We start from the raw sequence: 27,888 nt of genomic DNA on the forward strand, positions 1-27,888 counted from the left end.
TAAATGCCATATTATCTTCTCATAAACAAATTGGTCAACAGTAACCAGAAAATGGCCAACATCTTTAACTAAATATGAATTTTAACATATCACAGTAAAAGTTGATTTTAGTGGGAGGATGGGTTTCTATGGGGGCCCTAAAATGTTCTATTTGCTGTCAAAAAAAAAATCTGGATTTCTCACTAATGATTAAATGAAAATTATTACTAGACTGGGTTATGTTGGGTATCTTTGATTTTTCCTGTAGTAACACATGGACAAAACTTGGAAATACAAGAAACAAAAGCTGCAGTTGATGTGATAATTCTAAGCAAGCTTTAATACATAGCCCCATAAAATGTATGCTACGATGTAGCGCTAGCTCCAGGAAAATATGGGCCCTGCAGGGTTAAATAGAATAAGCTATATGATCTGTATGAATGATAGGATGTTGGGTGACATCATACTAGAGGGTGAATGTATTTACATTAGCCGTATCTCCATATAAGGAATTGTTTCTACTCAGCACCATTGTAATGTGAACCACATCTGTTTCCTATATGGATGTACAGTTGCAAGAAAAAGTATGTGAACCCTTTGGAATTATATGGATTTCTGTACAAATTGGTCATAAAATTTGATCTGATCTTCATCTAAGTCACAACAATAGACAATCACAGTCTGCTTAAACTAATAACACACAAATAATTAAATGTTACTATGTTTTTATTGAACACACCATGTAAACATTCATAGTGCAGGTGGAAAAAGTATGTGAACCCCTAGACTAATGACATCTCCAAGAGCTAATTGGAGTGAGGTGTCATCCAACTGGAGTCCAATCAATGAGATGAGATTGGAGGTGTTGATTACAGCTGCCCTGCCCTATAAAAAACACCCACAGGTTCTGGGTTTGCTTTTCACGAGAAGCATTGCCTGATGTGAATGATGCCTCGCACAAAAGAGCTCTCAGAAGACCTATGATTAAGAATTGTTGACTTGCATAAAGCTGGAAAGGGTTATAAAAGTATCTCCAAAAGCCTTGCTGTTCATTAGTCTATGGTAAGACAAATTGTCTATAAATGGAGAAAGTTCAGCACTCCTGCTACTCTCCATAGGAGTGGACGTCCTCTAAAGATAACTGCAAGAGCACAGCATGCTCAATGAGGTGAAGAAGAATCCTAGAGTGTCGGCTAAAGACTTACAAAAGTCTCTGGCATATGATAACATCCCTGTTAGCGAATCTACGATACGTAAAACCCTAAACAAGAATGGATTTCATGGGAGGATGCCACAGAGGAAGCCACTGCTGTCCCCAAAAAATATTGCTGCACATTTACAGTTTGCACAAGAGCACTTGGATGTTCCACAGCAGAACTGGCAAAATATTCTGTGGACAGTTGAAACCAAAGTTGAGTTGTTTGGAAGAAACACACAACACTATGTGTGGAGAAAAAGAAGCACAGCATACCAACATCAAAATCTCATCCAAACTGTGAAGTATGGTGGTGGGGGCATCATGGTTTGGGCTGCTTTGCTGCGTCAGGGCCTGGACGGATTGCTATCATCGAAGGAAAAATGAATTCCCAAGTTTATCAAGACATTTTGCAGGAGAACTTGAGGCCATCTGTCCACCAGCTGAAGCTCAACAGAAGATGGGTGTTGCAACAGGACAACGACCCAAAGCATAGAAGTAAATCAACAACAGAATGGCTTAACAAAAGAAAATATGCCTTCTGGAGTGGCCCAGTCAGAGTCCTGACCTCAACCCGATTGAGATGCTGTGGTCATGACCTCAAGAAAGCGATTCACACCAGACATCCCAAGAATATTTCTGAACTGAAACAGTTCTGTAAAGAGGAATGGTCAAGAATTACTCCTGACCGTTGTGCATGTCTGATCTGCAACTACAGGAAACGTTTGGTTGAAGTTATTGCTGCCAAAGGAGGTTCAACCAGTTATTAAATCCAAGGGTTCACATACTTTTTCCACCTGCACTGTGAATGTTTACATAGTGTGTTCAATAAAAACATGGTAACATTTAATTCTTTGTGTGTTATTAGTTTAAGCAGACTGTGATTGTCTATTGTTGTGACTTAGATGAAGATCAGATCACATTTTATGACCAATTTGTGCAGAAATCCATATCATTCCAAAGGGTTCACATACTTTTTCTTGCAACTGTATGTATATATAAGAAGCCTATTGTCAAGATAAAATCAGAACTGTTTCAGAGACCATACTGTCTGTGCGCCTGTCATTGGGGACTAAGGAGTAGGGATGAGCGAACTCGAACTGTATAGTTCGGGTTCGTACCGAATTTTGGGGTGTCCGTGACACGGACCCGAACCCGGACATTTTCGTAAAAGTCCGGGTTCGGGTTCGGTGTTCGTCGCTTTCTTCGCGCTTTTGTGACGCTTTCTTGGCGCTTTTTGAAAGGCTGCAAAGCAGCCAATCAACAAGCGTCATACTACTTGCCCCAAGAGGCCATCACAGCCATGCCTACTATTGGCATGGCTGTGATTGGCCAGAGCACCATGTGACCCAGCCTCTATTTAAGCTGGAGTCACATAGCGCCGCCCGTCACTCTGCTCTGATTAGCGTAGGGAGAGGTTGCGGCTGCGACAGTAGGGCGAGATTAGGCAGATTAACTCCTCCAAAGGACTTGATTAACTGATCGATCTGCAGCTGTGGATCATTGAGCTGCTGATCCTCAATTGCTCACTGTTTTTAGGCTGCACAGACCGTTTGTCAGTCTCATTTTTCTGGGGTGATCGGCGGCCATTTTGTGTCTTGTGGTGCGCCAGCACAAGCTGCGACCAAGTGCATTTAACCCTCAATGGTGTGGTTGTTTTTTGGCTAAAGCCTACATCAGGGTGAAGCTGTCACACCAAGTGCATTTAACCAGCAATAGTCTGTTCATTTTTTGGCCATATACAAAATCAGGGGCAAGCTGCGCCTGTCACCAAGTGCATTTAACCCTCAATGGTGTGGTTGTTTTTTGGCTAAAGCCTACATCAGGGTGAAGCTGTCACACCAAGTGCATTTAACCAGCAATAGTCTGTTCATTTTTTGGCCATATACAAAATCAGGGGCAAGCTGCGCCTGTCACCAAGTGCATTTAACCCTCAATGGTGTGGTTGTTTTTTGGCTAAAGCCTACATCAGGGTGAAGCTGTCACACCAAGTGCATTTAACCAGCAATAGTCTGTTCATTTTTTGGCCATATACAAAATCAGGGGCAAGCTGCGCCTGTCACCAAGTGCATTTAACCCTCAATGGTGTGGTTGTTTTTTGGCTAAAGCCTACATCAGGGTGAAGCTGTCACACCAAGTGCATTTAACCAGCAATAGTCTGTTCATTTTTTGGCCATATCCCAGTCTAATTCTGTCACTAAATCCATACCGGTCACCCAGCGCCTAAATACTAGGCCTCAAATTTATATCCAGCTAAATCTGTCCCTAGTGCTGTAGCTGGGCGAGTTATTTAGTGTCCGTTCAAGCACATTTCTTGTTCTGGGTTGAAATACAATTCCCAATTTAGCAATTTCATAATTTAGTGGTTCCTGCTATATCAGAGCTCTTTGAAATCTATCCCAAAAAGGGTATATAATATTGAAGGTGCACATAGGGTCATTCAGAGTAACTTCACACACACCCGCTACTGTGTATTTCCAAGTCTAATTCTGTCACTAAATCCATACCGGTGACCCAGCGCCTAAATACTAGGCCTCAAATTTAATTCCCTCTAAATCTCTCGTTACCCACCGCTGTACTGTTGTTGCTGGGCAAGATATTTAGTGTCCGTCAAAGCACATTTTTTGTTCTGGGTTGAAGTACAATTCCCAATTTAGCAATTTCATAATTTAGTGGTTTCTGCTATATCAGAGCTATTTGAAATCTATCCCAAAAAGGGTATATAATATTGAAGGTGCACATAGGGTCATTCAGAATAACTTCACACACACCCGCTACTGTGTATTTCCAAGTCTAATTCTGTCACTAAACCCATACCTGTCACCCAGCGCCTAAATACTAGGCCTCAAATTTAAATCCCTCTAAATCTCTCGTTACCGTTGTCCTGTTGTAGCTGGGAAAGTTATTTAGTGCCCGTCAAAGCACATTTTTTGTTCTGGGTTGAAGTACAATTCCCAATTTAGCAATTTCATAATTTAGTGGTTCCTGCTATATCAGAGCTATTTGAAATCTATCCCAAAAAGGGTATATAATATTGAAGGTGCACATAGGGTCATTCAGAATAACTTCACACACACCCGCTACTGTGTATTTCCAAGTCTAATTCTGTCACTAAATCCATACCGGTGACCCAGCGCCTAAATACTAGGCCTCAAATTTAATTCCCTCTAAATCTCTCGTTACCCACCGCTGTACTGTTGTTGCTGGGCAAGATATTTAGTGTCCGTCAAAGCACATTTTTTGTTCTGGGTTGAAGTACAATTCCCAATTTAGCAATTTCATAATTTAGTGGTTTCTGCTATATCAGAGCTATTTGAAATCTATCCCTAAAAGGGTATATAATATTGAAGGTGCACATAGGGTCATTCAGAATAACTTCACACACACCCGCTACTGTGTATTTCCAAGTCTAATTCTGTCACTAAACCCATACCTGTCACCCAGCGCCTAAATACTAGGCCTCAAATTTATATCCAGCTAAATCTCGTCCCTAGTGCTGTTAGCTGGGCGAAGTTATTTAGTGTCCGTTCAAGCACATTTCTTGTTCTGGGTTGAAGTACAATTCCCAATTTAGCAATTTCATAATTTAGTGGTTCCTGCTATATCAGAGCTATTTGAAATCTATCCCAAAAAGGGTATATAATATTGAAGGTGCACATAGGGTCATTCAGAGTAACTTCACACACACCCGCTACTGTGTATTTCCAAGTCTAATTCTGTCACTAAATCCATACCGGTGACCCAGCGCCTAAATACTAGGCCTCAAATTTAATTCCCTCTAAATCTCTCGTTACCCACCGCTGTACTGTTGTTGCTGGGCAAGATATTTAGTGTCCGTCAAAGCACATTTTTTGTTCTGGGTTGAAGTACAATTCCCAATTTAGCAATTTCATAATTTAGTGGTTTCTGCTATATCAGAGCTATTTGAAATCTATCCCTAAAAGGGTATATAATATTGAAGGTGCACATAGGGTCATTCAGAATAACTTCACACACACCCGCTACTGTGTATTTCCAAGTCTAATTCTGTCACTAAATCCATACCGGTGACCCAGCGCCTAAATACTAGGCCTCAAATTTAATTCCCTCTAAATCTCTCGTTACCCACCGCTGTACTGTTGTTGCTGGGCAAGATATTTAGTGTCCGTCAAAGCACATTTTTTGTTCTGGGTTGAAGTACAATTCCCAATTTAGCAATTTCATAATTTAGTGGTTTCTGCTATATCAGAGCTATTTGAAATCTATCCCTAAAAGGGTATATAATATTGAAGGTGCACATAGGGTCATTCAGAATAACTTCACACACACGCTTCTGTGCATTTCCAAGTCTAATTCTGTCACTAAATCCATACCGGTGACCCAGCGCCTAAATACTAGGCCTCAAATTTAAATCCCTCTAAATCTCTCGTTACCCACCGCTGTACTGTTGTTGCTGGGCAAGATATTTAGTGTCCGTCAAAGCACATTTTTTGTTCTGGGTTGAAGTACAATTCCCAATTTAGCAATTTCATAATTTAGTGGTTTCTGCTATATCAGAGCTATTTGAAATCTATCCCTAAAAGGGTATATAATATTGAAGGTGCACATAGGGTCATTCAGAATAACTTCACACACACGCTTCTGTGCATTTCCAAGTCTAATTCTGTCACTAAATCCATACCGGTGACCCAGCGCCTAAATACTAGGCCTCAAATTTAAATCCCTCTAAATCTCTCGTTACCCACCGCTGTACTGTTGTTGCTGGGCAAGATATTTAGTGTCCGTCAAAGCACATTTTTTGTTCTGGGTTGAAGTACAATTCCCAATTTAGCAATTTCATAATTTAGTGGTTTCTGCTATATCAGAGCTATTTGAAATCTATCCCTAAAAGGGTATATAATATTGAAGGTGCACATAGGGTCATTCAGAATAACTTCACACACACCGCTTCTGTGCATTTCCAAGTCTAATTCTGTCACTAAATCCATACCGGTGACCCAGCGCCTAAATACTAGGCCTCAAATTTAAATCCCTCTAAATCTCTCGTTACCCACCGCTGTACTGTTGTTGCTGGGCAAGATATTTAGTGTCCGTCAAAGCACATTTTTTGTTCTGGGTTGAAGTACAATTCCCAATTTAGCAATTTCATAATTTAGTGGTTTCTGCTATATCAGAGCTATTTGAAATCTATCCCTAAAAGGGTATATAATATTGAAGGTGCACATAGGGTCATTCAGAATAACTTCACACACACGCTTCTGTGCATTTCCAAGTCTAATTCTGTCACTAAATCCATACCGGTCACCCAGCGCCTAAATACTAGGCCTCAAATTTATATCCCGCTGAATTTGAATACAATACATTGGGCCAAATAATATATTTGTTGTTGTGGTGAACCATAACAATGAGAAAAACATCTAGTAAGGGACGCGGACGTGGACATGGTCGTGGTGGTGTTAGTGGACCCTCTGGTGCTGGGAGAGGACGTGGCCGTTCTGCCACATCCACACGTCCTAGTGTACCAACTACCTCAGGTCCCAGTAGCCGCCAGAATTTACAGCGATATATGGTGGGGCCCAATGCCGTTCTAAGGATGGTAAGGCCTGAGCAGGTACAGGCATTAGTCAATTGGGTGGCCGACAGTGGATCCAGCACGTTCACATTATCTCCCACCCAGTCTTCTGCAGAAAGCGCACAGATGGCGCCTGAAAACCAACCCCATCAGTCTGTCACATCACCCCCATGCATACCAGGGAAACTGTCTCAGCCTCAAGTTATGCAGCAGTCTCTTATGCTGTTTGAAGACTCCGCTGGCAGGGTTTCCCAAGGGCATCCACCTAGCCCTTCCCCAGCGGTGAAAGACATAGAATGCACTGACGCACAACCACTTATGTTTCCTGATGATGAGGACATGGGAATACCACCTCAGCATGTCTCTGATGATGACGAAACACAGGTGCCAACTGCTGCGTCTTTCTGCAGTGTGCAGACTGAACAGGAGGTCAGGGATCAAGACTGGGTGGAAGACGATGCAGGGGACGATGAGGTCCTAGACCCCACATGGAATGAAGGTCGTGCCACTGACTTTCACAGTTCGGAGGAAGAGGCAGTGGTGAGACCGAGCCAACAGCGTAGCAAAAGAGGGAGCAGTGGGCAAAAGCAGAACACCCGCCGCCAAGAGACTCCGCCTGCTACTGACCGCCGCCATCTGGGACCGAGCACCCCAAAGGCAGCTTCAAGGAGTTCCCTGGCATGGCACTTCTTCAAACAATGTGCTGACGACAAGACCCGAGTGGTTTGCACGCTGTGCCATCAGAGCCTGAAGCGAGGCATTAACGTTCTGAACCTGAGCACAACCTGCATGACCAGGCACCTGCATGCAAAGCATGAACTGCAGTGGAGTAAACACCTTAAAACCAAGGAAGTCACTCAGGCTCCCCCTGCTACCTCTTCTGCTGCTGCCGCCTCGGCCTATTCTGCTGCTGCCGCCTCGGCCTCTTCCTCCGCCTCTGGAGGAACGTTGGCACCTGCCGCCCAGCAAACAGGGGATGTACCACCAACACCACCACCACCACCTCCGTCACCAAGCGTCTCAACCATGTCACACGCCAGCGTTCAGCTCTCCATCTCACAAACATTTGATAGAAAGCGTAAATTCCCACCTAGCCACCCTCGATCCCTGGCCCTGAATGCCAGCATTTCTAAACTACTGGCCTATGAAATGCTGTCATTTAGGCTGGTGGACACAGACAGCTTCAAACAGCTCATGTCGCTTGCTGTCCCACAGTATGTTGTTCCCAGCCGGCACTACTTCTCCAAGAGAGCCGTGCCTTCCCTGCACAACCAAGTATCCCATAAAATCAAGTGTGCACTGCGCAACGCCATCTGTAGCAAGGTCCACCTAACCACAGATACGTGGACCAGTAAGCACGGCCAGGGACGCTATATCTCCCTAACTGCACACTGGGTAAATGTAGTGGCAGCTGGGCCCCAGGCGGAGAGCTGTTTGGCGCACGTCCTGCCGCCGCCAAGGATCGCAGGGCAACATTCTTTGCCTCCTGTTGCCACCTCCTCCTTCTCGGCTTCCTCCTCCTCTTCTTCCACCTGCTCATCCAGTCAGCCACACACCTTCACCACCAACTTCAGCACAGCCCGGGGTAAACGTCAGCAGGCCATTCTGAAACTCATATGTTTGGGGGACAGGCCCCACACCGCACAGGAGTTGTGGCGGGGTATTGAACAACAGACCGACGAGTGGTTGCTGCCGGTGAGCCTCAAGCCCGGCCTGGTGGTGTGTGATAATGGGCGAAATCTCGTTGCAGCTCTGGGACTAGCCAATTTGACGCACATCCCTTGCTTGGCGCATGTGCTGAATTTGGTGGTGCAGAAGTTCATTCACAACTACCCCGACATGTCAGAGCTGCTGCATAAAGTGCGGGCCGTCTGTTCGCGCTTCCGGCGTTCACATCCTGCCGCTGCTCGCCTGTCTGCGCTACAGCGTAACTTCGGCCTTCCCGCTCACCGCCTCATATGCGACGTGCCCACCAGGTGGAACTCCACCTTGCACATGCTGGACAGACTGTGCGAGCAGCAGCAGGCCATAGTGGAGTTTCAGCTGCAGCACGCACGGGTCAGTCGCACTACAGAACAGCACCACTTCACCACCAATGACTGGGCCTCCATGCGAGACCTGTGTGCCCTGTTGCGCTGTTTCGAGTACTCCACCAACATGGCCAGTGGCGATGACACCGTTATCAGCGTTACAATACCACTTCTATGTCTCCTTGAGAAAACACTTAGGGCGATGATGGAACAGGAGGTGGCCCAGGAGGAGGAGGAGGAGGATGAGGAAGAGGGGTCATTTTTAGCACTTTCAGGCCAGTCTCTTCGAAGTGACTCAGAGGGAGGTTTTTTGCAACAGCAGAGGCCAGGTACAAATGTGGCCAGCCAGGGCCCACTACTGGAGGACGAGGAGGACGAGGATGAGGAGGAGGTGGAGGAGGATGAGGATGAAGCATGGTCACAGCGGGGTGGCACCCAACGCAGCTCGGGTCCATCACTGGTGCGTGGCTGGGGGGAAAGGCAGGACGATGACGATACGCCTCCCACAGAGGACAGCTTGTCCTTACCCCTGGGCAGCCTGGCACACATGAGCGACTACATGCTGCAGTGCCTGCGCAACGACAGCAGAGTTGCCCACATTTTAACCTGTGCGGACTACTGGGTTGCCACCCTGCTGGATCCACGCTACAAAGACAATGTGCCCACCTTACTTCCTGCACTGGAGCGTGATAGGAAGATGCGCGAGTACAAGCGCACGTTGGTAGACGCGCTACTGAGAGCATTCCCAAATGTCACAGGGGAACAAGTGGAAGCCCAAGGCCAAGGCAGAGGAGGAGCAAGAGGTCGCCAAGGCAGCTGTGTCACGGCCAGCTCCTCTGAGGGCAGGGTTAGCATGGCAGAGATGTGGAAAACTTTTGTCAACACGCCACAGCTAACTGCACCACCACCTGATACGCAACGTGTTAGCAGGAGGCAACATTTCACTAACATGGTGGAACAGTACGTGTGCACACCCCTCCACGTACTGACTGATGGTTCGGCCCCATTCAACTTCTGGGTCTCTAAATTGTCCACGTGGCCAGAGCTAGCCTTTTATGCCTTGGAGGTGCTGGCCTGCCCGGCAGCCAGCGTTTTGTCTGAACGTGTATTCAGCACGGCAGGGGGCGTCATTACAGACAAACGCAGCCGCCTGTCTACAGCCAATGTGGACAAGCTGACGTTCATAAAAATGAACCAGGCATGGATCCCACAGGACCTGTCCGTCCCTTGTCCAGATTAGACATTAACTACCTCCCCATAACCATATATTATTGGACTCCAGGGCACTTCCTCATTCAATCCTATTTTTATTTTCATTTTACCATTATATTGCGATGCTACCCAAAGTTGAATGAACCTCTCCTCTGCCTGTGTGCTAGGCCTAAATATATGCCAATGGACTGTTGCAGTGGTGGCTGACATGAAGCCTGATTCTCTGCTATGACATGCAGACTAATTCTCTGCTGACATGAAGCCAGATTGTCTGTTACGGGACCTCTCTGCTCTGCCTGTGTGCTAGGCCTAAATATATGCCAATGGACTGTTGCAGTGGTGGGTGACGTGAAGCCTCATTCTCTGCTATGACATGCAGACTGATTCTCTGCTGACATGAAGCCAGATTCTCTGTTACGGGACCTCTCTCCTCTGCCTGTGTGTGTGCTGGGCCTAAATATATGCCAATGGACTGTTGCAGTGGTGGCTGACGTGAAGCCTCATTCTCTGCTATGACATGCAGACTAATTCTCTGCTGACATGAAGACAGATTCTCTGTTACGGGACCTCCCTCCTCTGCCTGGGTGCTGGGCCTAAATATATGCCAATGGACTGTTGCAGTGGTGGCTGACGTGAAGCCTCATTCTCTGCTATGACATGCAGACTAATTCTCTGCTGACATGAAGACAGATTCTCTGTTACGGGACCTCTCTCCTCTGCCTGGGTGCCGGGGCCTAAATATCTGAGAATGGACTGTTCCAGTGGTGGGTGACGGGAAGCCAGATTCTCTGCTATGGAACCTCTCTCCAATTGATTTTGGTTAATTTTTATTTATTTAATTTTTATTTTAATTCATTTCCCTATCCACATTTGTTTGCAGGGGATTTACCTACATGTTGCTGCCTTTTGCAGCCCTCTAGCTCTTTCCTGGGCTGTTTTACAGCCTTTTTAGTGCCGAAAAGTTCGGGTCCCCATTGACTTCAATGGGGTTCGGGTTCGGGACGAAGTTCGGATCGGGTTCGGATCCCGAACCCGAACATTTCCGGGATGTTCGGCCGAACTTCTCGAACCCGAACATCCAGGTGTTCGCTCAACTCTACTAAGGAGGAATCAGGGTCCATACAGAAGCAGAACACTTTCAGGCCCTAAAAAAAGTCACAGTGTGCCCCATGCGTAGGCCTCTTTCACACATCCATGACAAGATGGTCAGTGGTTCATCCATGAAGCTGTCCATAAAGAATCCATGTTTGGTCGATGTGTCCTTTTTTGCCCTCCTCGTGTCATTTGAATTCAATGTACACTCCAAGGCTGAAAAGTAGTTTCCAGATCATCTCCTACCAATGGTCCATCTGTGTTGTGTCAGTGATTTTCATGGACCTATAGACTTCAATGGGTGTGTTTGGTTCGCATCATGGACCAAAGTCGTGCATGTTGCTGTGGTTTTTAAACTGAACCAATGTCAGTGGAAAATAAGTGATCTGTAAATAAACACATTAAAATCAATGGGTACGTGTGCTTTCCATGGAGACCACAGACAACACACATTGTTGATTCACGGACATGAAAGAGGCCTGAGCCAGATTGCCATTTGCTACCTCAACCTCATTGGCCCCATCCTTGTTTGCCGAGTGCTGACGTCAGCCTTGCTTCTAGTTGACATACCATGGGAATAAGATTGTAAGTTTTTTATGCTGAATGTTTATTGAAATAAACACAATCATTCCATTTAATTTTATTCTGTAATGTAACAGCAAGATGTTCTCTAGATAAAGAAAATAAAATGAAAAAATAGCAAAATACCTACCAGTATCTATAAAAGAGATGGCGATAATTCCATTACAATAAACTCAAATGCATTAAGTCCATAGAAGCACATTCCCGGGGGATAAGCAAACCCATTCCAGGTCCAAAATTCTACCTTGAAGAACTGTGCTGCTGGCATAAGTATTGCCATTTTGTTGTTTTATTCTTTAGATTAGCCATGGGCTAGTTCAGTGTCTTTTTTTTAAGGTAGCTGTGCAGTATGTGGAACAATGCTATCGTTTAATAGTAAGTCAATGGTAAAGCATCTGTAACGTAATGGTAACAATTCTTTTTTGGATCTATTAAATCATTACATTTTATTTCAGAAAATACATTTGATTTCTGTGTGTGTTTAGCATATTTTACATAAACAGGACTATAAAATTGTATCAGTGTGTTAAAAATATATCTTGCCTATATTATCTAATTCTATTTTGGGGAGTCAGGCATTTGACCTCATGGGTCAGACTATGAAGGAGTACAACTAATTGGAATAGAAGCACCCAAGTTATTGACAAAATTGTCAATAGTAGCCATGTCTACAGTTGTATGGATCGATTGTTCATGGCACGGTAATATATTCCTCTTCTGCTTGTTAAATGTCAAAACTCAATGGAAGAGCACATTTAGCATATTATCTTCTTTACTTCAGTGGAGCATTAAGATAGCACAGCTCTTTGTGAGCGTCTTTTACAAAGACATCTGCTTCCACCATGAGAACATATAGTCCATTTCAGTTAATGTAAAAGTAGAAATTGTACTTGTGGACATTAGCAGCATTATACAGTGCAGGACTAATATAGCAATTATACCTTCACCCCGTAAGTGTAAGTGCAAATAGTACAATATAAAGCTTAAGGGAGGTTACTCTGTTCCATTCAACTAGAAGTTTCCATCTGGTACTTAGGTAATTTGTTGAGCAGTGCCTTTTACGTGCAGGCATGGTCATTCTTTTGCTCAAATAACATTGTATTGAATTCATGTTGCCTGAGGTACATTATGAATTTACACGTAGCAACACCACCTTGAGAGCCTACTAGTTAAGAAGTATGCTCATCTTCTGCCATAGAGGTGCTCGTTGATGCTGCTTTTGATATTTCCATTGGGTACAATTCTTGGGCAAAATCTTTTTATGTCGCCTGTGTTGTAAATCCAGCGGTCTTGGGTAATCTTGTCCCCCAACTTCCTCCAACCATTCTGCGGCTAGAAGATTCTTCTGGGCTGCCAATCTCAATACCTTCTTCTCTTGCTGCTCTTCCACCACGAGCAGTTTCCTCCTGAACTTGGGTAACCTCTGTATGTCCAGCATAAAAACCAGCTACTGTGTTTGCAACCTGCACTGCATGGACTTTATTGCGTGCCCGCTTCTGAGTGAGCATACACGTGAAAACTTGCTTGAACCTTTTGCGAAAGTGCTTGGATATAAGAGCATAAACAATAGGATTGAGGCATGAGTTTGCATAGGACATGCAATGGGACACAAGGCGGAAGGCATACGTAGCCCTGTTGAAGGGAAAGTGTCCAAACCAGAAGCATAGGATCACCAAGTGATGAGGCAGCCAACAGATGCAAAAGAGCACAGCTACTATCACTATCATTTTGGTCACTTTGTGTTTTGCTTTTCGAGATTCAGATACAGTCTTCACAGGATCCACTGAAGTCCACAGAAAGCAGATGGTTCTAGCATAGGACAATCCAAGAATAAGTACTGGTAGAAGATATCCAAAGACAAAGGTTGATACATCCATGATCTTCCTCTTACGATCTTCCCAGTTGGGAATACAGATGGGCACTTGATTATAGAGGATGATGTGGTAGTAGCTCAGGTAGGGCCCTGCAAACAAGATAGAAAGGGCCCATATAACCGCAATGGCTGCCAGGGCATTTCTTGCTGTGCGGAGGTCTCGTGATTTAAGTGGATAGCGGATGGCCAGATATCTGTAGTTAGAGAGAAATTAGGCAAAAGTCAGAAAGATTATAAATGTGAAGCATATATATTACTAACATTAACATCAAAACAGCAATGAAAGTAAGTGGCAACATCTAGTACTACAAGTCAATGGTTTAATGAGCCATAACCCAAGTCGAATAGCACTACATACAGATGTCTCCACCATAAACTTTCCATGAATTTCATGAAGGACACTAATTTCTCACAACATAATTTCAATAGATTCTCAGGGACACTGACAGGCAAATTCAGCGTATTGTGTTATATATCTGACATTACAGGTCTTATACAGTCTATTAAAAGCATGTAAGTATCCCCCCTGTCCACCTTCTAAATACCGAAATATAAAGTTTTATAACTTGCCTGTCTCCTCACCAATCTGCCCAAGGGGCGGCGTTTCATCTGAAAATGCGCCCAGCCAGCTGCTACCAACTGCCGTTCTGTAGCCCCACCCAGCTCATCAATATTCACTTCGCTGGGCGGGGCTACAACTCTCCGCAGTATCATTAACCCCTTTGGAGATGTGAGTGAGCAGCGCTCTGAAGCGCTGCTTTGAACAGTGCCTGGGGCATGCGCATGAGGCAGAGGCTGCAGCTGCCTCTGGGAACGCAGGCAGGGTGTGTACAGCAGGCGCGATCTAACCACGGCGGGGCGCAGGCGCAGGCGCAGAGGAATAAAAGGGATGCTGCCAAGAGGATTCTATCAACCATACGCAGCGAAGTGAATATTGATGAGCTGGGCAGGGGCTACAGAACGGCAGTTGGGAGCGGCTGGCTGGGCGCATTTTCAGATGAAACGCCGCCCCTTGGGCAGATTGGTGAGGAGACAGGCAAGTTATAAAACTTTATATTTCGGTATTTAGAAGGTGGACAGGGGGGATACTTACATGCTTTTAATAGACTGTATAAGACCTGTAATGTCAGCTATATAACACAATATGCTGAATTTGCCTGTCAGTGTCCCTTTAATTGCTTCTGAAGGTAGCCATAGTGGAGTGGGGCATATTCCCAGTTGTGATACAATTCCCCCTTGTGATTACTTGTTATGTGCCAGTAGTATAGCTTAGGGATAACTCGTCAAACTCAAAGTGACAGGTGGCCATGCCCTTTTCCAACCCTAACCCCTTCCACTCTATCCATAATTCTGCCCACAATCCCGCCCCAAACCACGCCTAAAATACCGCCCCATTCAAATCCCTTTTTATTCTTTTAGATCCGATAAATCGTCAGTAATTCAATTAAGTTTAATATGTTTAAAAATAAAATTATATTAAGCTTGTATTAAGCTTATATTAATCTCTTACTAAGCTATTATAAATATTGGTAGTGGGTAGGGATGAGCGAACCCGAACTGTATAGTTCGGGTTCGTACCGAATTTTGGGGTGTCCGTGACACGGACCCGAACCCAGACATTTTCGTAAAAGTCCGGGTTCGGGTTCGGTGTTCGTCGCTTTCTTGGCGCTTTTTGAAAGGCTGCAAAGCAGCCAATCAACAAGCGTCATACTACTTGCCCCAAGAGGCCGTCACAGCCATGCCTACTATTGGCATGGCTGTGATTGGCCAGAGCACCATGTGACCCAGCCTCTATTTAAGCTGGAGTCACATAGCGCCGCCCGTCACTCTGCTCTGATTAGCGTAGGGAGAGGTTGCAGCTGCGACAGTAGGGTGAGATTAGGCTGATTAACTCCTCCAAAAGACTCCATCCGGTGATCGATCTGCAGCTGTGGATCATTGAGCTGCTGATACTCAATTGCTCACTGTTTTTAGGCTGCCCATACCGTTTGTCAGTCACTTTTTTCTGGGGTGATCGGCGGCCATTTTGTGTCTTGTGGTGCGCCAGCACAAGCTGCGACCAAGTGCATTTAACCCTCAATGGTGTGGTTGTTTGTTACGCTGAGCACTCCGGGTCCCCTGCTGGCCTCGGAGCGCTCACAGCGTATGCCCCCAGGCAGCAGTCCAGTGTCTCGGCGTGTGCGTCCTCGCTCTCTAGGGCGCGCGCGCGCCGGGACTCTTAGATTCAAAGGGCCAGTGCACCAGTGATTGGTGCCTGGTCCAAAGGGGTTATTAAGGGTTAAGGTTTGTGAGAGGCAGTGCTGACTTAATTAGGCTGCACCTGTGCACTGCCCATTTATACCTTCTCCTCCCACAGCTTCCTGCCGGATCTTTGTGCCTTGTGCCTCAGAGAAAGCGTTCCACTGTGTTAGTTTGCCTTGCCTGTTGCCGAACCCGTTGCTACCGTCTACTCGCCTTAGAACCTTGCCGCCTGCCCTGACCTCTGCTACGTCCGACTACGCTCTTGCCTTCTCCCTGTGTACCATGCCTTATCAGCTACCAGAGAGGTCGAGTTGTTACTAGGGGACACGACCTGGTAGTTACTGCCGCAGCAAATCCATCCCACCTTGCGGCGGGCTCTGGTGAAGACCAGTAACTGCTTAGAACCGGTCCTTTAGTACAACCCGCGCCATCGCCTCTCTGGTCCAGAGGATCCACTACCTGTCCTGCCGGTACTTGACATTGTTTTTTGGCTAAAGCCTACATCAGGGTGAAGCTGTCACACCAAGTGCATTTAGCCAGCAATAGTCTGTTTATTTTTTGGCCATATACTACATCAGGGGCAAGCTGCGCCTGTCACCAAGTGCATTTAACCCTCAATGGTGTGGTTGTTTTTTGGCTAAAGCCTACATCAGGGTGAAGCTGTCACACCAAGTGCATTTAACCAGCAATAGTCTGTTTATTTTTTGGCCATATACTACATCAGGGGCAAGCTGCGCCTGTCACCAAGTGCATTTAACCCTCAGTAGTGTGGTTGGTCAAGCTGTCACACCAAGTGCATTTAACCATCAATAGTGTGGTTATTTTTTGGCCATATCCCAGTCTAATTCTGTCAGTAAACGTATACCTGTCACCCAGCGCCTAAATACTAGGCCTCAAGTTTATATCCAGCTAAATCTGTCGTTACTGCTGTACTGTTGTGGCTGGGCAAGTTATTTAGTGTCCGTCAAAGCACAGTTTTTGTTCTGGGTTGAAATACAATTCCCAATTTAGCAATTTCCTAATTTAGTGGTTTCTGCTGTATCAGAGCTATTTGAAATCTATCCCTAAAAGGGTATATAATATTCAAGGTGCACATAGGGTCATTCAGAATAACTTCACACACACGCTACTGTGCATTTCCAAGTCTAATTCTGTCAGTAAATCTATACCTGTCACCCAGCGCCTAAATACTAGGCCTCAAATTTATATCCCGCTAAATCTGTCGTTACTGCTGTACTGTTCTGGCTGGGCAAGTTATTTAGTGTCCGTCAAAGCACATTTTTTGTTCTGGGTTGAAATACAATTCCCAATTTAGCAATTTCCTAATTTAGTGGTTTCTGCTGTATCAGAGCTATTTGAAATCTATCCCTAAAAGGGTATATAATATTCAAGGTGCACATAGGGTCATTCAGAATAACTTTACACACACGCTACTGTGCATTTCCAAGTCTAATTCCGTCAGTAAATCTATACCTGTCACCAAGAGCCCAAATACTAGGCCTCAAATTTATATCCCGCTAAATCTGTCGTTACCGCTGTACTGTTCTGGCTGGGCAAGTTATTTAGTGTCCGTCAAAGCACATTTTTTGTTCTGGGTTGAAATACAATTCCCAATTTAGCAATTTCCTAATTTAGTGGTTTCTGCTGTATCAGAGCTATTTGAAAATCTATCCCTAAAAGGGTATATAATATTCAAGGTGCACATAGGGTCATTCAGAATAACTTCACACACACGCTACTGTGCATTTCCAAGTCTAATTCTGTCAGTAAATCCATACCGGTCACCCAGCGCCTAAATACTAGGCCTCAAATTTATATCCCGCTAAATCTGTCATTACTGCTGTACTGTTCTGGCTGGGCAAGTTATTTAGTATCCGTCAAAGCACATTTTTTGTTCTGGGTTGAAAAACAATTCCCAATTTAGCAATTTCCTAATTTAGTGGTTTCTGCTGTATTAGAGCTATTTGAAATCTATCCCTAAAAGGGTATATAATATTCAAGGTGCACATAGGGTCATTCAGAATAACTTCACACACACGCTACTGTGCATTTCCAAGTCTAATTCTGTCAGTAAATCCATACCGGTCACCCAGCGCCTAAATACTAGGCCTCAAATTTATATCCCGCTAAATCTGTCGTTACCGCTGTACTGTTCTGGCTGGGCAAGTTATTTAGTGTCCGTCAAAGCACATTTTTTGTTCTGGGTTGAAATTCAATTCCCAATTTAGCAATTTCATAATTTAGTGGTTTCTGCTATATCAGAGCTATTTGAAACCTATCCCTAAAATGGTATATAATATTCAAGGTGCACATAGGGTCATTCAGAATAACTTCACACACACGCTACTGTGCATTTCCAAGTCTAATTCTGTCAGTAAATCTATACCTGTCACCCAGCGCCTAAATACTAGGCCTCAAATTTATATTCAGCTGAATTTGAATACAATACATTGGGCCAAATAATATTTTTGTTGTTGTGGTGAACGATAACAATGAGGAAAATATCTAGTAAGGGACGCGGACATGGACATGGTCGTGGTGGTGTTAGTGGACCCTCTGGTGCTGGGAGAGGACGTGGCCGTACTGCCACATCCACACGTCCTAGTGTACCAACTACCTCAGGTCCCAGTAGCCGCCAGAATTTACAGAGATATATGGTGGGGCCCAATGCCGTTCTAAGGATGGTAAGGCCTGAGCAGGTACAGGCATTAGTCAATTGGGTGGCCGACAGTGGATCCAGCACGTTCACATTATCTCCCACCCAGTCTTTTGCAGAAAGCGCACAGATGGCGCCTGAAAACCAACCCCATCAGTCTTTCACATCACTGTCATGGTCTTACCTCCTTGCTGTTCTCCTTCGTTTGACATGTGCTGGCGGCCATCTTGGTTTCTGGGTTTCTTGTAGCCTCCCACCCTGCGGCTCCTCCTTCCCACTGGGAGGAGCTGGATGCCTAGCTCATATATATAGGAGGTCTGTGGCTTCAGTTCCTTGCTTGGTCCTCCTGTGCTCACATGCTTCTAAGACTGCTGCTGCTTCTGGTTCCTGATCCTGGCTTCGTCTGACTACCCTGCTGATTCCTGATCCTGGCTTCGTCTGACTACCCTGCTGGTTCCTGATCCTGGCTTCGTCTGACTACCCTTCTGGTTCCTGATCCCTGGTTTCGCAAGACCCTGCTTCGGTTTAGCCATCCGTTTGGACTTTTGCCATATACAGCTTTATTTTCAATAAAGCCTTCTTATTTCCACTCATCTCTTGTTGTACGTCTGGTTCATGGTTCCTTGACATTAGGACCAAGCCATGAATTCTGACGGTACAGGGCCATCCTCGCTACCTACGCTGGTTGCCAGACTTGATCAGCAGGGTCACCTGTTGGGTCGGTTCGCTGTGGCGTTGCAAACCCTGCTTGAACGCACGGCTCATTTAGCTTCCGTTGCCGATGGGTCGGTTGTCGCTCCTGGGCCCGCTCCTACTGCCGCTCCGGTTGTTGCGCCAGAGTCTACCCCGACACCTGTTGCTGCGCCTGCGGTGTTTCGGGGTATGACCGGTTCTGCCCCCCTTCCACAGCGCCTTGGGGGAGAGCCAACTCAGTGCCGAGGTTTCCTTAACCAGGTGGGCATTTACTTCGAGTTGCTGCCACATGCCTTTCCTACTGAGAGATCAAAGGTGGGCTTCTTGATCTCGCTGCTCTCGGACAAGGCCTTGGCCTGGGCCAGCCCTTTATGGGAGAACAACAATCCGGTGGTTGCCGAGTTTTCTGGTTTTGTTGCTTCTCTTCGGAAGGTATTCGATGTGCCGGCTCGTGCTGCCTCTGCTGCGAAGCTCCTTATGTCCATCAGACAGGGTTCACGATCCGTAGCTGAATACGCCATTGAGTTTCGTACCCTGGCAGCAGAGGTGGGCTGGAATAATGAGGCTCTGGTCGCTGCTTTCTCTCATGGTCTCTCGGATGCCTTGAAGGATGAGGTTGCAGCTAAGGACCTACCAGTGGAGCTCGAGTCTCTTATTTCTTTCCTGATTTTGATTGACACCAGACTCAGGGAGAGACCTTCCTTTAAGGAGAGCCTGCGGAGGCCTTCTAACAGATTGGCGCCTACGTTTGCTGTCCCACCCGTGCCTCCCTCTCCTCCCACGCCTCCTGGGGATGACTTGTCTGGGGGTGAACCCATGCAGCTGGGGTTTGCTCGCCTGTCCGAGGGGGAGAGGGTACTCCGGAGACGCGAGGGCCGATGCATGTACTGTGGTCTCGGTGGGCATTTTCGGTTGGCATGCCCGAACCGTCCGGGAAACGCTCGCACCTGAGATCCTGTCGGGGGCAGATCTTGGGTGGAGTCTCCTCGTCCCCGGTTTCCCGTGTTGACAAACCACTGATTACTGTTGTCCTCTCCTGGGTCGGGGGCTCGGTGACGACCCAGGCGTTGGTGGACTCTGGTGCTGGTGGTTTGTTCATTGATAGTGTGTTCGCTGCCGCCAATTCCATTCCTCTGCAGCCTCGAGGTTCCCCACTGGCTCTTGAGGCGATAGACGGCAGACCCCTTCTGCCGCCACACGTGACTCATGAGACCCTTCCAGTGGGGATGGCCATTGGTGCCGTTCACAGAGAGTCGGTCTGTCTCCAGGTTATTTCGTCTCCACACTACTCGGTGGTCTTGGGGTACCCCTGGCTCCAGAAGCATAATCCGACTTTCGATTGGAAATCGGCCGAGATCCTCTCGTGGTCACCGCAGTGTGGGGCTAGTTGCATCCATGGGCCTGTCAAGTTGCTGTGTACTTCCTCGGACTCTCTGTTGCCTCCTGAATACGAGGAGTACCGGGATGTATTCGATAAGGTGCGTGCGGTTGCCCTACCTCCGCACCGCCCATACGATTGTGCCATAGAGTTACAATCTGGTGCCGTTCCGCCTCGTGGCAAAGTCTATCCACTGTCGGTAGCGGAGAATGAGGCCATGGAGGAGTACGTGAGGGAGGCGCTTTCACGCGGACACATTCGCAAATCCTCGTCCCCGGCAGGGGCTGGATTTTTCTTTGTGAAAAAGAAGGGCGGTGAGTTGAGGCCTTGCATCGATTACAGGGGTCTCAATCGCATCACGATCAAGAACGCTTACCCGATACCCTTGATTTCCGAGCTGTTCGATCGCCTCAAAGGGGCCACGGTCTTTACCAAACTCGACCTGAGGGCGGCATATAACCTGGTAAGGATCAAGGCGGGCGATGAGTGGAAGACCGCGTTTAACACCAGGACCGGTCATTATGAATCCTTGGTTATGCCCTTTGGGTTGTGCAATGCGCCCGCAGTCTTCCAGGAATTCATCAACGATGTTTTCCGTGACCTGTTGCAGCAGTGTGTGGTGGTCTATTTGGATGACATCTTGGTATATTCTGAATCCATGGAGGCCCACATTCTGGATGTCAGACGAGTGTTGCAACGGTTACGAGAGAACAAGCTGTTCGGTAAGCTTGAGAAATGCGAATTTCACCGATCCCAGGTAACCTTCTTAGGTTACATCATTTCCGCTGAGGGGTTCTCCATGGATCCTGAGAAGGTTTCGGCTGTCTTACAGTGGCCCCAGCCCAGTGGTCTTCGTGCCCTGCAGCGCTTTTTGGGCTTCGCCAATTATTATCGGAAGTTCATCAGGGACTTTTCCATGCTAGCCAAGCCTCTCACGGATCTGACCAGGAAGGGCAGTAATCCCCAGGTCTGGCCGCCCGAGGCCATCCGAGCTTTTGAGGCTCTAAAGTCCGCCTTTGTGTCGGCTCCGATTCTGTCGCATCCCAACCCTGGGTTGCCGTTTGTCCTCGAGGTGGACGCGTCTGAGACGGGAGTAGGCGCCCTCCTGTCTCAGCGTAGAACACCAGAGGGTCCTCTGCTTCCTTGTGGGTTTTACTCCCGGAAACTGTCTTCCGCGGAGTGCAACTACCAGATTGGTGACAGGGAGTTATTGGCCATCGTGCAGGCCCTTAAAGAATGGAGGCACTTGCTCGAGGGCTCGGTGGTTCCGGTTCTCATCCTGACGGACCACAAGAATCTGACCTACCTCTCTGAGGCCAAGAGATTGACACCACGTCAGGCCAGATGGGCTCTGTTCTTGTCACGTTTTAATTACGTGGTCTCCTACCTACCCGGTTCCAAGAACATCAGAGCGGATGCCTTATCACGGCAGTACTCCGAGCTGTCCGGGGAGGAGTCGATTCCGACTTCGGTCATACCTCCGAATCAGATCCTGGCCGCCATTCGCACCAGCCTGACCTCTCCCCTGGGTGAGCAGATTTTGGCGGCTCAATCTGGTGCTCCCTCTGGGAGACCCAACGGCAGGTGTTTTGTGCCTGAGGAGTTGCGCACTCGGTTGTTGCGAACCTACCATAACTCCAAGGCCGCGGGGCATCCTGGAAAGAATCAGCTGTCCTGGGCTGTTTCACGTCTGTTCTGGTGGCCTTCTCTACGTTCCGACATCGCCGCATATGTAGCGGCATGCTCCGTTTGTGCCCAGAGTAAGTCCCCTCGGCACCTTCCGTTGGGCCTTTTGCAACCCATAGCCACCGGGGAGCGTCCATGGTCACACCTGGGGATGGATTTCATTGTGGACCTCCCTGCATCCCGAGGCCATACGGTCATTCTCATGATAGTGGATCGGTTTTCCAAAATGTGCCACTGTGTTCCTCTCAAGAAGTTACCCTCTGCACAAGAGTTGGCCTCGATTTTTGCCAGGGAGGTCTTCCGGTTGCACGGTTTGCCCAAGGAGATTGTGTCGGATCGGGGGAGTCAGTTTGTGTCCAGGTTCTGGCGCGCCTTTTGCTCCCAGTTGGGGATTCATCTCTCTTTCTCCTCGGCCTACCACCCTCAGTCCAATGGGGCCGCAGAACGATCCAATCAGGCCTTGGAGCAATTCCTTCGTTGCTATGTCTCCGATCACCAAGACAATTGGGTTGACCTCCTGCCTTGGGCTGAGTTTGCCAGGAACACGGCGGTGAACTCTTCCTCTGGGACGTCTCCCTTCATGACCAATTATGGGTTCCAACCTGCCGTGTTACCGGAGGTATTCTCTCCCCAGGATATTCCGGTTGTGGAGGATCACCTTTCCGTCCTACGTGCTTCTTGGGTACAGATCCAGAGGTCCCTTGAGGTCTCTGCGCAGCGCCAGAGACTCCAGGCTGATCGCAGACGAGCGCCCGCTCCTTCCTACCAGGTCGGAGACCGTGTATGGTTGTCCACCCGCAACCTCAACCTTCGAGTGCCCACTCCCAAGCTGGCGCCTCGCTTTGTTGGTCCCTTCCGAGTGCTTCGCAGGGTAAACCCGGTAGCCTATGCCCTTGCGCTTCCTCCTGGCATGCGGATCTCCAACGTGTTTCATGTCTCCCTGTTGAAGCCACTGGTGTGTAATCGTTTCACTTCCTCGATTCCTCGGCCTCGTCCGGTCCAAGTGGGCAATCGTGAGGAGTATGAGGTGAGCAATATCCTGGACTCACGCCTGGTCCGCGGCCGGGTGCAGTTTTTGGTCCATTGGCGTGGTTATGGTCCAGAGGAGCGTTCCTGGGTTCCCTCCGCAGATGTCCATGCTCCTGCCTTGCTCCGAGCCTTCCACGCACGCTTCCCTCAGAAACCGTTCCTTACTCCGCGGAGGAGGGGCCCTTGAGGGGGAGGTACTGTCATGGTCTTACCTCCTTGCTGTTCTCCTTCGTTTGACATGTGCTGGCGGCCATCTTGGTTTCTGGGTTTCTTGTAGCCTCCCACCCTGCGGCTCCTCCTTCCCACTGGGAGGAGCTGGATGCCTAGCTCATATATATAGGAGGTCTGTGGCTTCAGTTCCTTGCTTGGTCCTCCTGTGCTCACATGCTTCTAAGACTGCTGCTGCTTCTGGTTCCTGATCCTGGCTTCGTCTGACTACCCTGCTGATTCCTGATCCTGGCTTCGTCTGACTACCCTGCTGGTTCCTGATCCTGGCATCGTCTGACTACCCTTCTGGTTCCTGATCCCTGGTTTCGCAAGACCCTGCTTCGGTTTAGCCATCCGTTTGGACTTTTGCCTTACAGCTTTATTTTCAATAAAGCCTTCTTATTTCCACTCATCTCTTGTTGTACGTCTGGTTCATGGTTCCTTGACAATCACCCCCATGCATATCAGGGAAACTGTCTGAGCCTCAAGTTATGCAGCAGTCTCTTATGCTGTTTGAAGACTCTGCTGGCAGGGTTTCCCAAGGGCATCCACCTAGCCCTTCCCCAGCGGTGGAAGACATAGAATGCACTGACGCACAACCACTTATGTTTCCTGATGATGAGGACATGGGGATACCACCTCAGCAAGTCTCTGATGATGACGAAACACAGGTGCCAACTGCTGCGTCTTTCTGCAGTGTGCAGACTGAACAGGAGGTCAGGGATCAAGACTGGGTGGAAGACGATGCAGGGGACGATGAGGTCCTAGACCCCACATGGAATGAAGGTCGTGCCACTGACTTTCACAGTTCGGAGGAAGAGGCAGTGGTGAGACCGAGCCAACAGCGTAGCAAAAGAGGGAGCAGTGGGCAAAAGCAGAACACCCGCTGCCAAGAGACTCCGCCTGCTACTGACCGCCGCCATCTTGGACCGAGCACCCCAAAGGCAGCTTCAAGGAGTTCCCTGGCATGGCACTTCTTCAAACAATGTGCTGACGACAAGACCCGAGTGGTTTGCACGCTGTGCCATCAGAGCCTGAAGCGAGACATTAACGTTCTGAACCTTAGCACAACCTGCATGACCAGGCACCTGCATGCAAAGCATGAACTGCAGTGGAGTAAACACCTTAAAAACAAGGAAGTCGCTCAGGCTCCCCCTGCTACCTCTTCTGCTGCTGCCGCCTCGGCCTCTTCTGCTGCTGCCGCCTCGGCCTCTTCCCCCGCCTCTGGAGGAACGTTGGCACCTGCCGCCCAGCAAACAGGGGATGTACCACCAACACCACCACCACCTCCGTCACCAAGCGTCTCAACCATGTCACACGGCAGCGTTCAGCTCTCCTTCTCACAAACATTTGAGAGAAAGCGTAAATTCCCACCTAGCCACCCTCAATCCCTCGCCCTGAATGCCAGCATTTCTAAACTACTGGCCTATGAAATGCTGTCATTTAGGCTGGTGGACACAGACAGCTTCAAACAGCTCATGTCGCTTGCTGTCCCACAGTATGTTGTTCCCAGCTGGCACTACTTCTCCAAGAGAGCCGTGCCTTCCCTGCACAACCAAGTATCCGATAAAATCAAGTGTGCACTGCGCCACGCCATCTGTAGCAAGGTCCACCTAACCACAGATATGTGGACCAGTAAGCACGGCCAGGGACGCTATATCTCCCTAACTGCACACTGGGTAAATGTAGTGGCAGCTGGGCCCCAGGCGGAGAGCTGTTTGGCGCACGTCCTTCCGCCGCCAAGGATCGCAGGGCAACATTCTTTGCCTCCTGTTGCCACCTCCTCCTTCTCGGCTTCCTCCTCCTCTTCTTCCACCTGCTCATCCAGTCAGCCACACACCTTCACCCCCAACTTCAGCACAGCCCGGGGTAAATGTCAGCAGGCCATTCTGAAACTCATATGTTTGGGGGACAGGCCCCACACCGCACAGAAGTTGTGGCGGGGTATAGAACAACAGACCGACGAGTGGTTGCTGCCGGTGAGCCTCAAGCCCGGCCTGGTGGTGTGCGATAATGGGCGAAATATCGTTGCAGCTCTGGGACTAGCCGGTTTGACGCACATCCCTTGCCTGGTGCATGTGCTGAATTTGGTGGTGCAGAAGTTCATTCACAACTACCCTGACATGTCAGAGCTGCTGCATAAAGTGCGGGCCGTCTGTTCGCGCTTCCGGCGTTCACATCCTGCCGCTGCTCGCCTGTCTGCGCTACAGCGTAACTTCGGCCTTCCCGCTCACCGCCTCATATGCGACGTGCCCACCAGGGCACCTTGCACATGCTGGACAGACTGTGTGAGCAGCAGCAGGCCATAGTGGAGTTTCAGCTGCAGCACGCACGGGTCAGTCGCACTGCGGAACAGCACCACTTCACCACCAATGACTGGGCCTCCATGCGAGACCTGTGTGCCCTGTTGCACTGTTTCGAGTACTCCACCAACATGGCCAGTGGCGATGACGCCGTTATCAGCGTTACAATACCACTTCTATGTCTCCTTGAGAAAACACTTAGGGCGATGATGGAAGAGGAGGTGGCCCAGGAGGAGGAGGAGGAAGAGGGGTCATTTTTAGCACTTTCAGGCCAGTCTCTTCGAAGTGACTCAGAGGGAGGTTTTTTGCAACAGCAGAGGCCAGGTACAAATGTGGCCAGCCAGGGCCCACTACTGGAGGACGAGGAGGACGAGGATGAGGAGGAGGTGGAGGAGGATGAGGATGAAGCATGGTCACAGCGGGGTGGCACCCAACGCAGCTCGGGCCCATCACTGGTGCGTGGCTGGGGGGAAAGGCAGGACGATGACGATACGCCTCCCACAGAGGACAGCTTGTCCTTACCCCTGGGCAGCCTGGCACACATGAGCGACTACATGCTGCAGTGCCTGCGCAACGACAGCAGAGTTGCCCACATTTTAACGTGTGCGGACTACTGGGTTGCCACCCTGCTGGATCCACGCTACAAAGACAATGTGCCCACCTTACTTCCTGCACTGGAGCGTGATAGGAAGATGCGCGAGTACAAGCGCACGTTGGTAGACGCGCTACTTAGAGCATTCCCAAATGTCACAGGGGAACAAGTGGAAGCCCAAGGCCAAGGCAGAGGAGGAGCAAGAGGTCGCCAAGGCAGCTGTGTCACGGCCAGCTCCTCTGAGGGCAGGGTTAGCATGGCAGAGATGTGGAAAAGTTTTGTCAACACGCCACAGCTAACTGCACCACCACCTGATACGCAACGTGTTAGCAGGAGGCAACATTTCACTAACATGGTGGAACAGTACGTGTGCACACCCCTCCACGTACTGACTGATGGTTCGGCCCCATTCAACTTCTGGGTCTCTAAATTGTCCACGTGGCCAGAGCTAGCCTTTTATGCCTTGGAGGTGCTGGCCTGCCCGGCGGCCAGCGTTTTGTCTGAACGTGTATTCAGCACGGCAGGGGGCGTCATTACAGACAAACGCAGCCGCCTGTCTACAGCCAATGTGGACAAGCTGACGTTCATAAAAATGAACCAGGCATGGATCCCACAGCACCTGTCCGTCCCTTGTCCAGATTAGACATTAACTACCTCCCCTTAACCATATATTATTGTACTCCAGGGCACTTCCTCATTCAATCCTATTTTTATTTTCATTTTACCATTATATTGCGAGGCTACCCAAAGTTGAATGAACCTCTCCTCTGTCTGGGTGCCGGGGCCTAAATATATGCCAATGGACTGTTCCAATGTTGGGTGACGTGAAGCCTGATTCTCTGCTATGACATGCAGACTAATTCTCTGCTGACATGAAGCCAGATCCTCTGTTACGGGACCTCTCTCCTCTGCCTGGGTGCTGGGCCTAAATATCTGACAATGGACTGTTGCAGTGGTGGCTGACGTGAAGCCTGATTTTCTGCTATGACATGCAGACTAATTCTCTGCTGACATAAGCCAGATCCTCTGTTACGGGACCTCTCTCCTCTGCCTGGGTGCTGGGCCTAAATATCTGACAATGGACTGTTGCAGTGGTGGCTGACGTGAAGCCTGATTTTCTGCTATGACATGCAGACTAATTCTCTGCTGACATGAAGCCAGATTGTCTGTTACGGGACCTCTCTCCTCTGCCTGGGTGCTGGGCCTAAATATCTGACAATGGACTGTTGCAGTGGTGGCTGACGTGAAGCCTGATTTTCTGCTATGATATGAAGACTGATTCTCTGCTGACATGAAGCCAGATTGTCTGTTACGGGACCTCTCTCCTCTGCCTAGGTGCTGGGCCTAAATATCTGACAATGGACTGTTGCAGTGGTGGGTGACGTGAAGCCTGATTCTCTGCTATGATATGAAGACTGATTCTCTGCTGACATGAAGCCAGATTGTCTGTCTGTTACAGGACCTCTCTCCTCTGCCTGGGTGCTGGGCCTAAATTTATGAAAATGGACTGCTGCAGTGGTGGGTGACGTGAAGCCTGATTCTCTGCTATGACATGAAGACTGATTCTCTGCTGACATGAAGCCAGATTG

At 48.3% G+C, this 27,888-nt stretch overlaps 1 protein-coding gene across 1 annotated transcript in view; it reads right to left on the bottom strand.

The window, feature by feature from the left end:
* Positions 1-12,900: 12,900 nt before the first annotated feature.
* Positions 12,901-27,888, bottom strand: part of GALR3 (galanin receptor 3) — a 92,766-nt gene continuing 77,778 nt past the window's right edge. Inside the window, exon 2 of the mRNA XM_044302223.1 lies at positions 12,901-13,708. Coding sequence (XP_044158158.1) covers positions 12,901-13,708 — 808 coding nt within the window. The remainder of the gene's footprint in view (positions 13,709-27,888) is intronic.

The sequence above is a fragment of the Bufo gargarizans genome, chromosome 7, assembly GCF_014858855.1.
Source record: "Bufo gargarizans isolate SCDJY-AF-19 chromosome 7, ASM1485885v1, whole genome shotgun sequence".
NCBI lineage: Eukaryota > Metazoa > Chordata > Amphibia > Anura > Bufonidae > Bufo > Bufo gargarizans.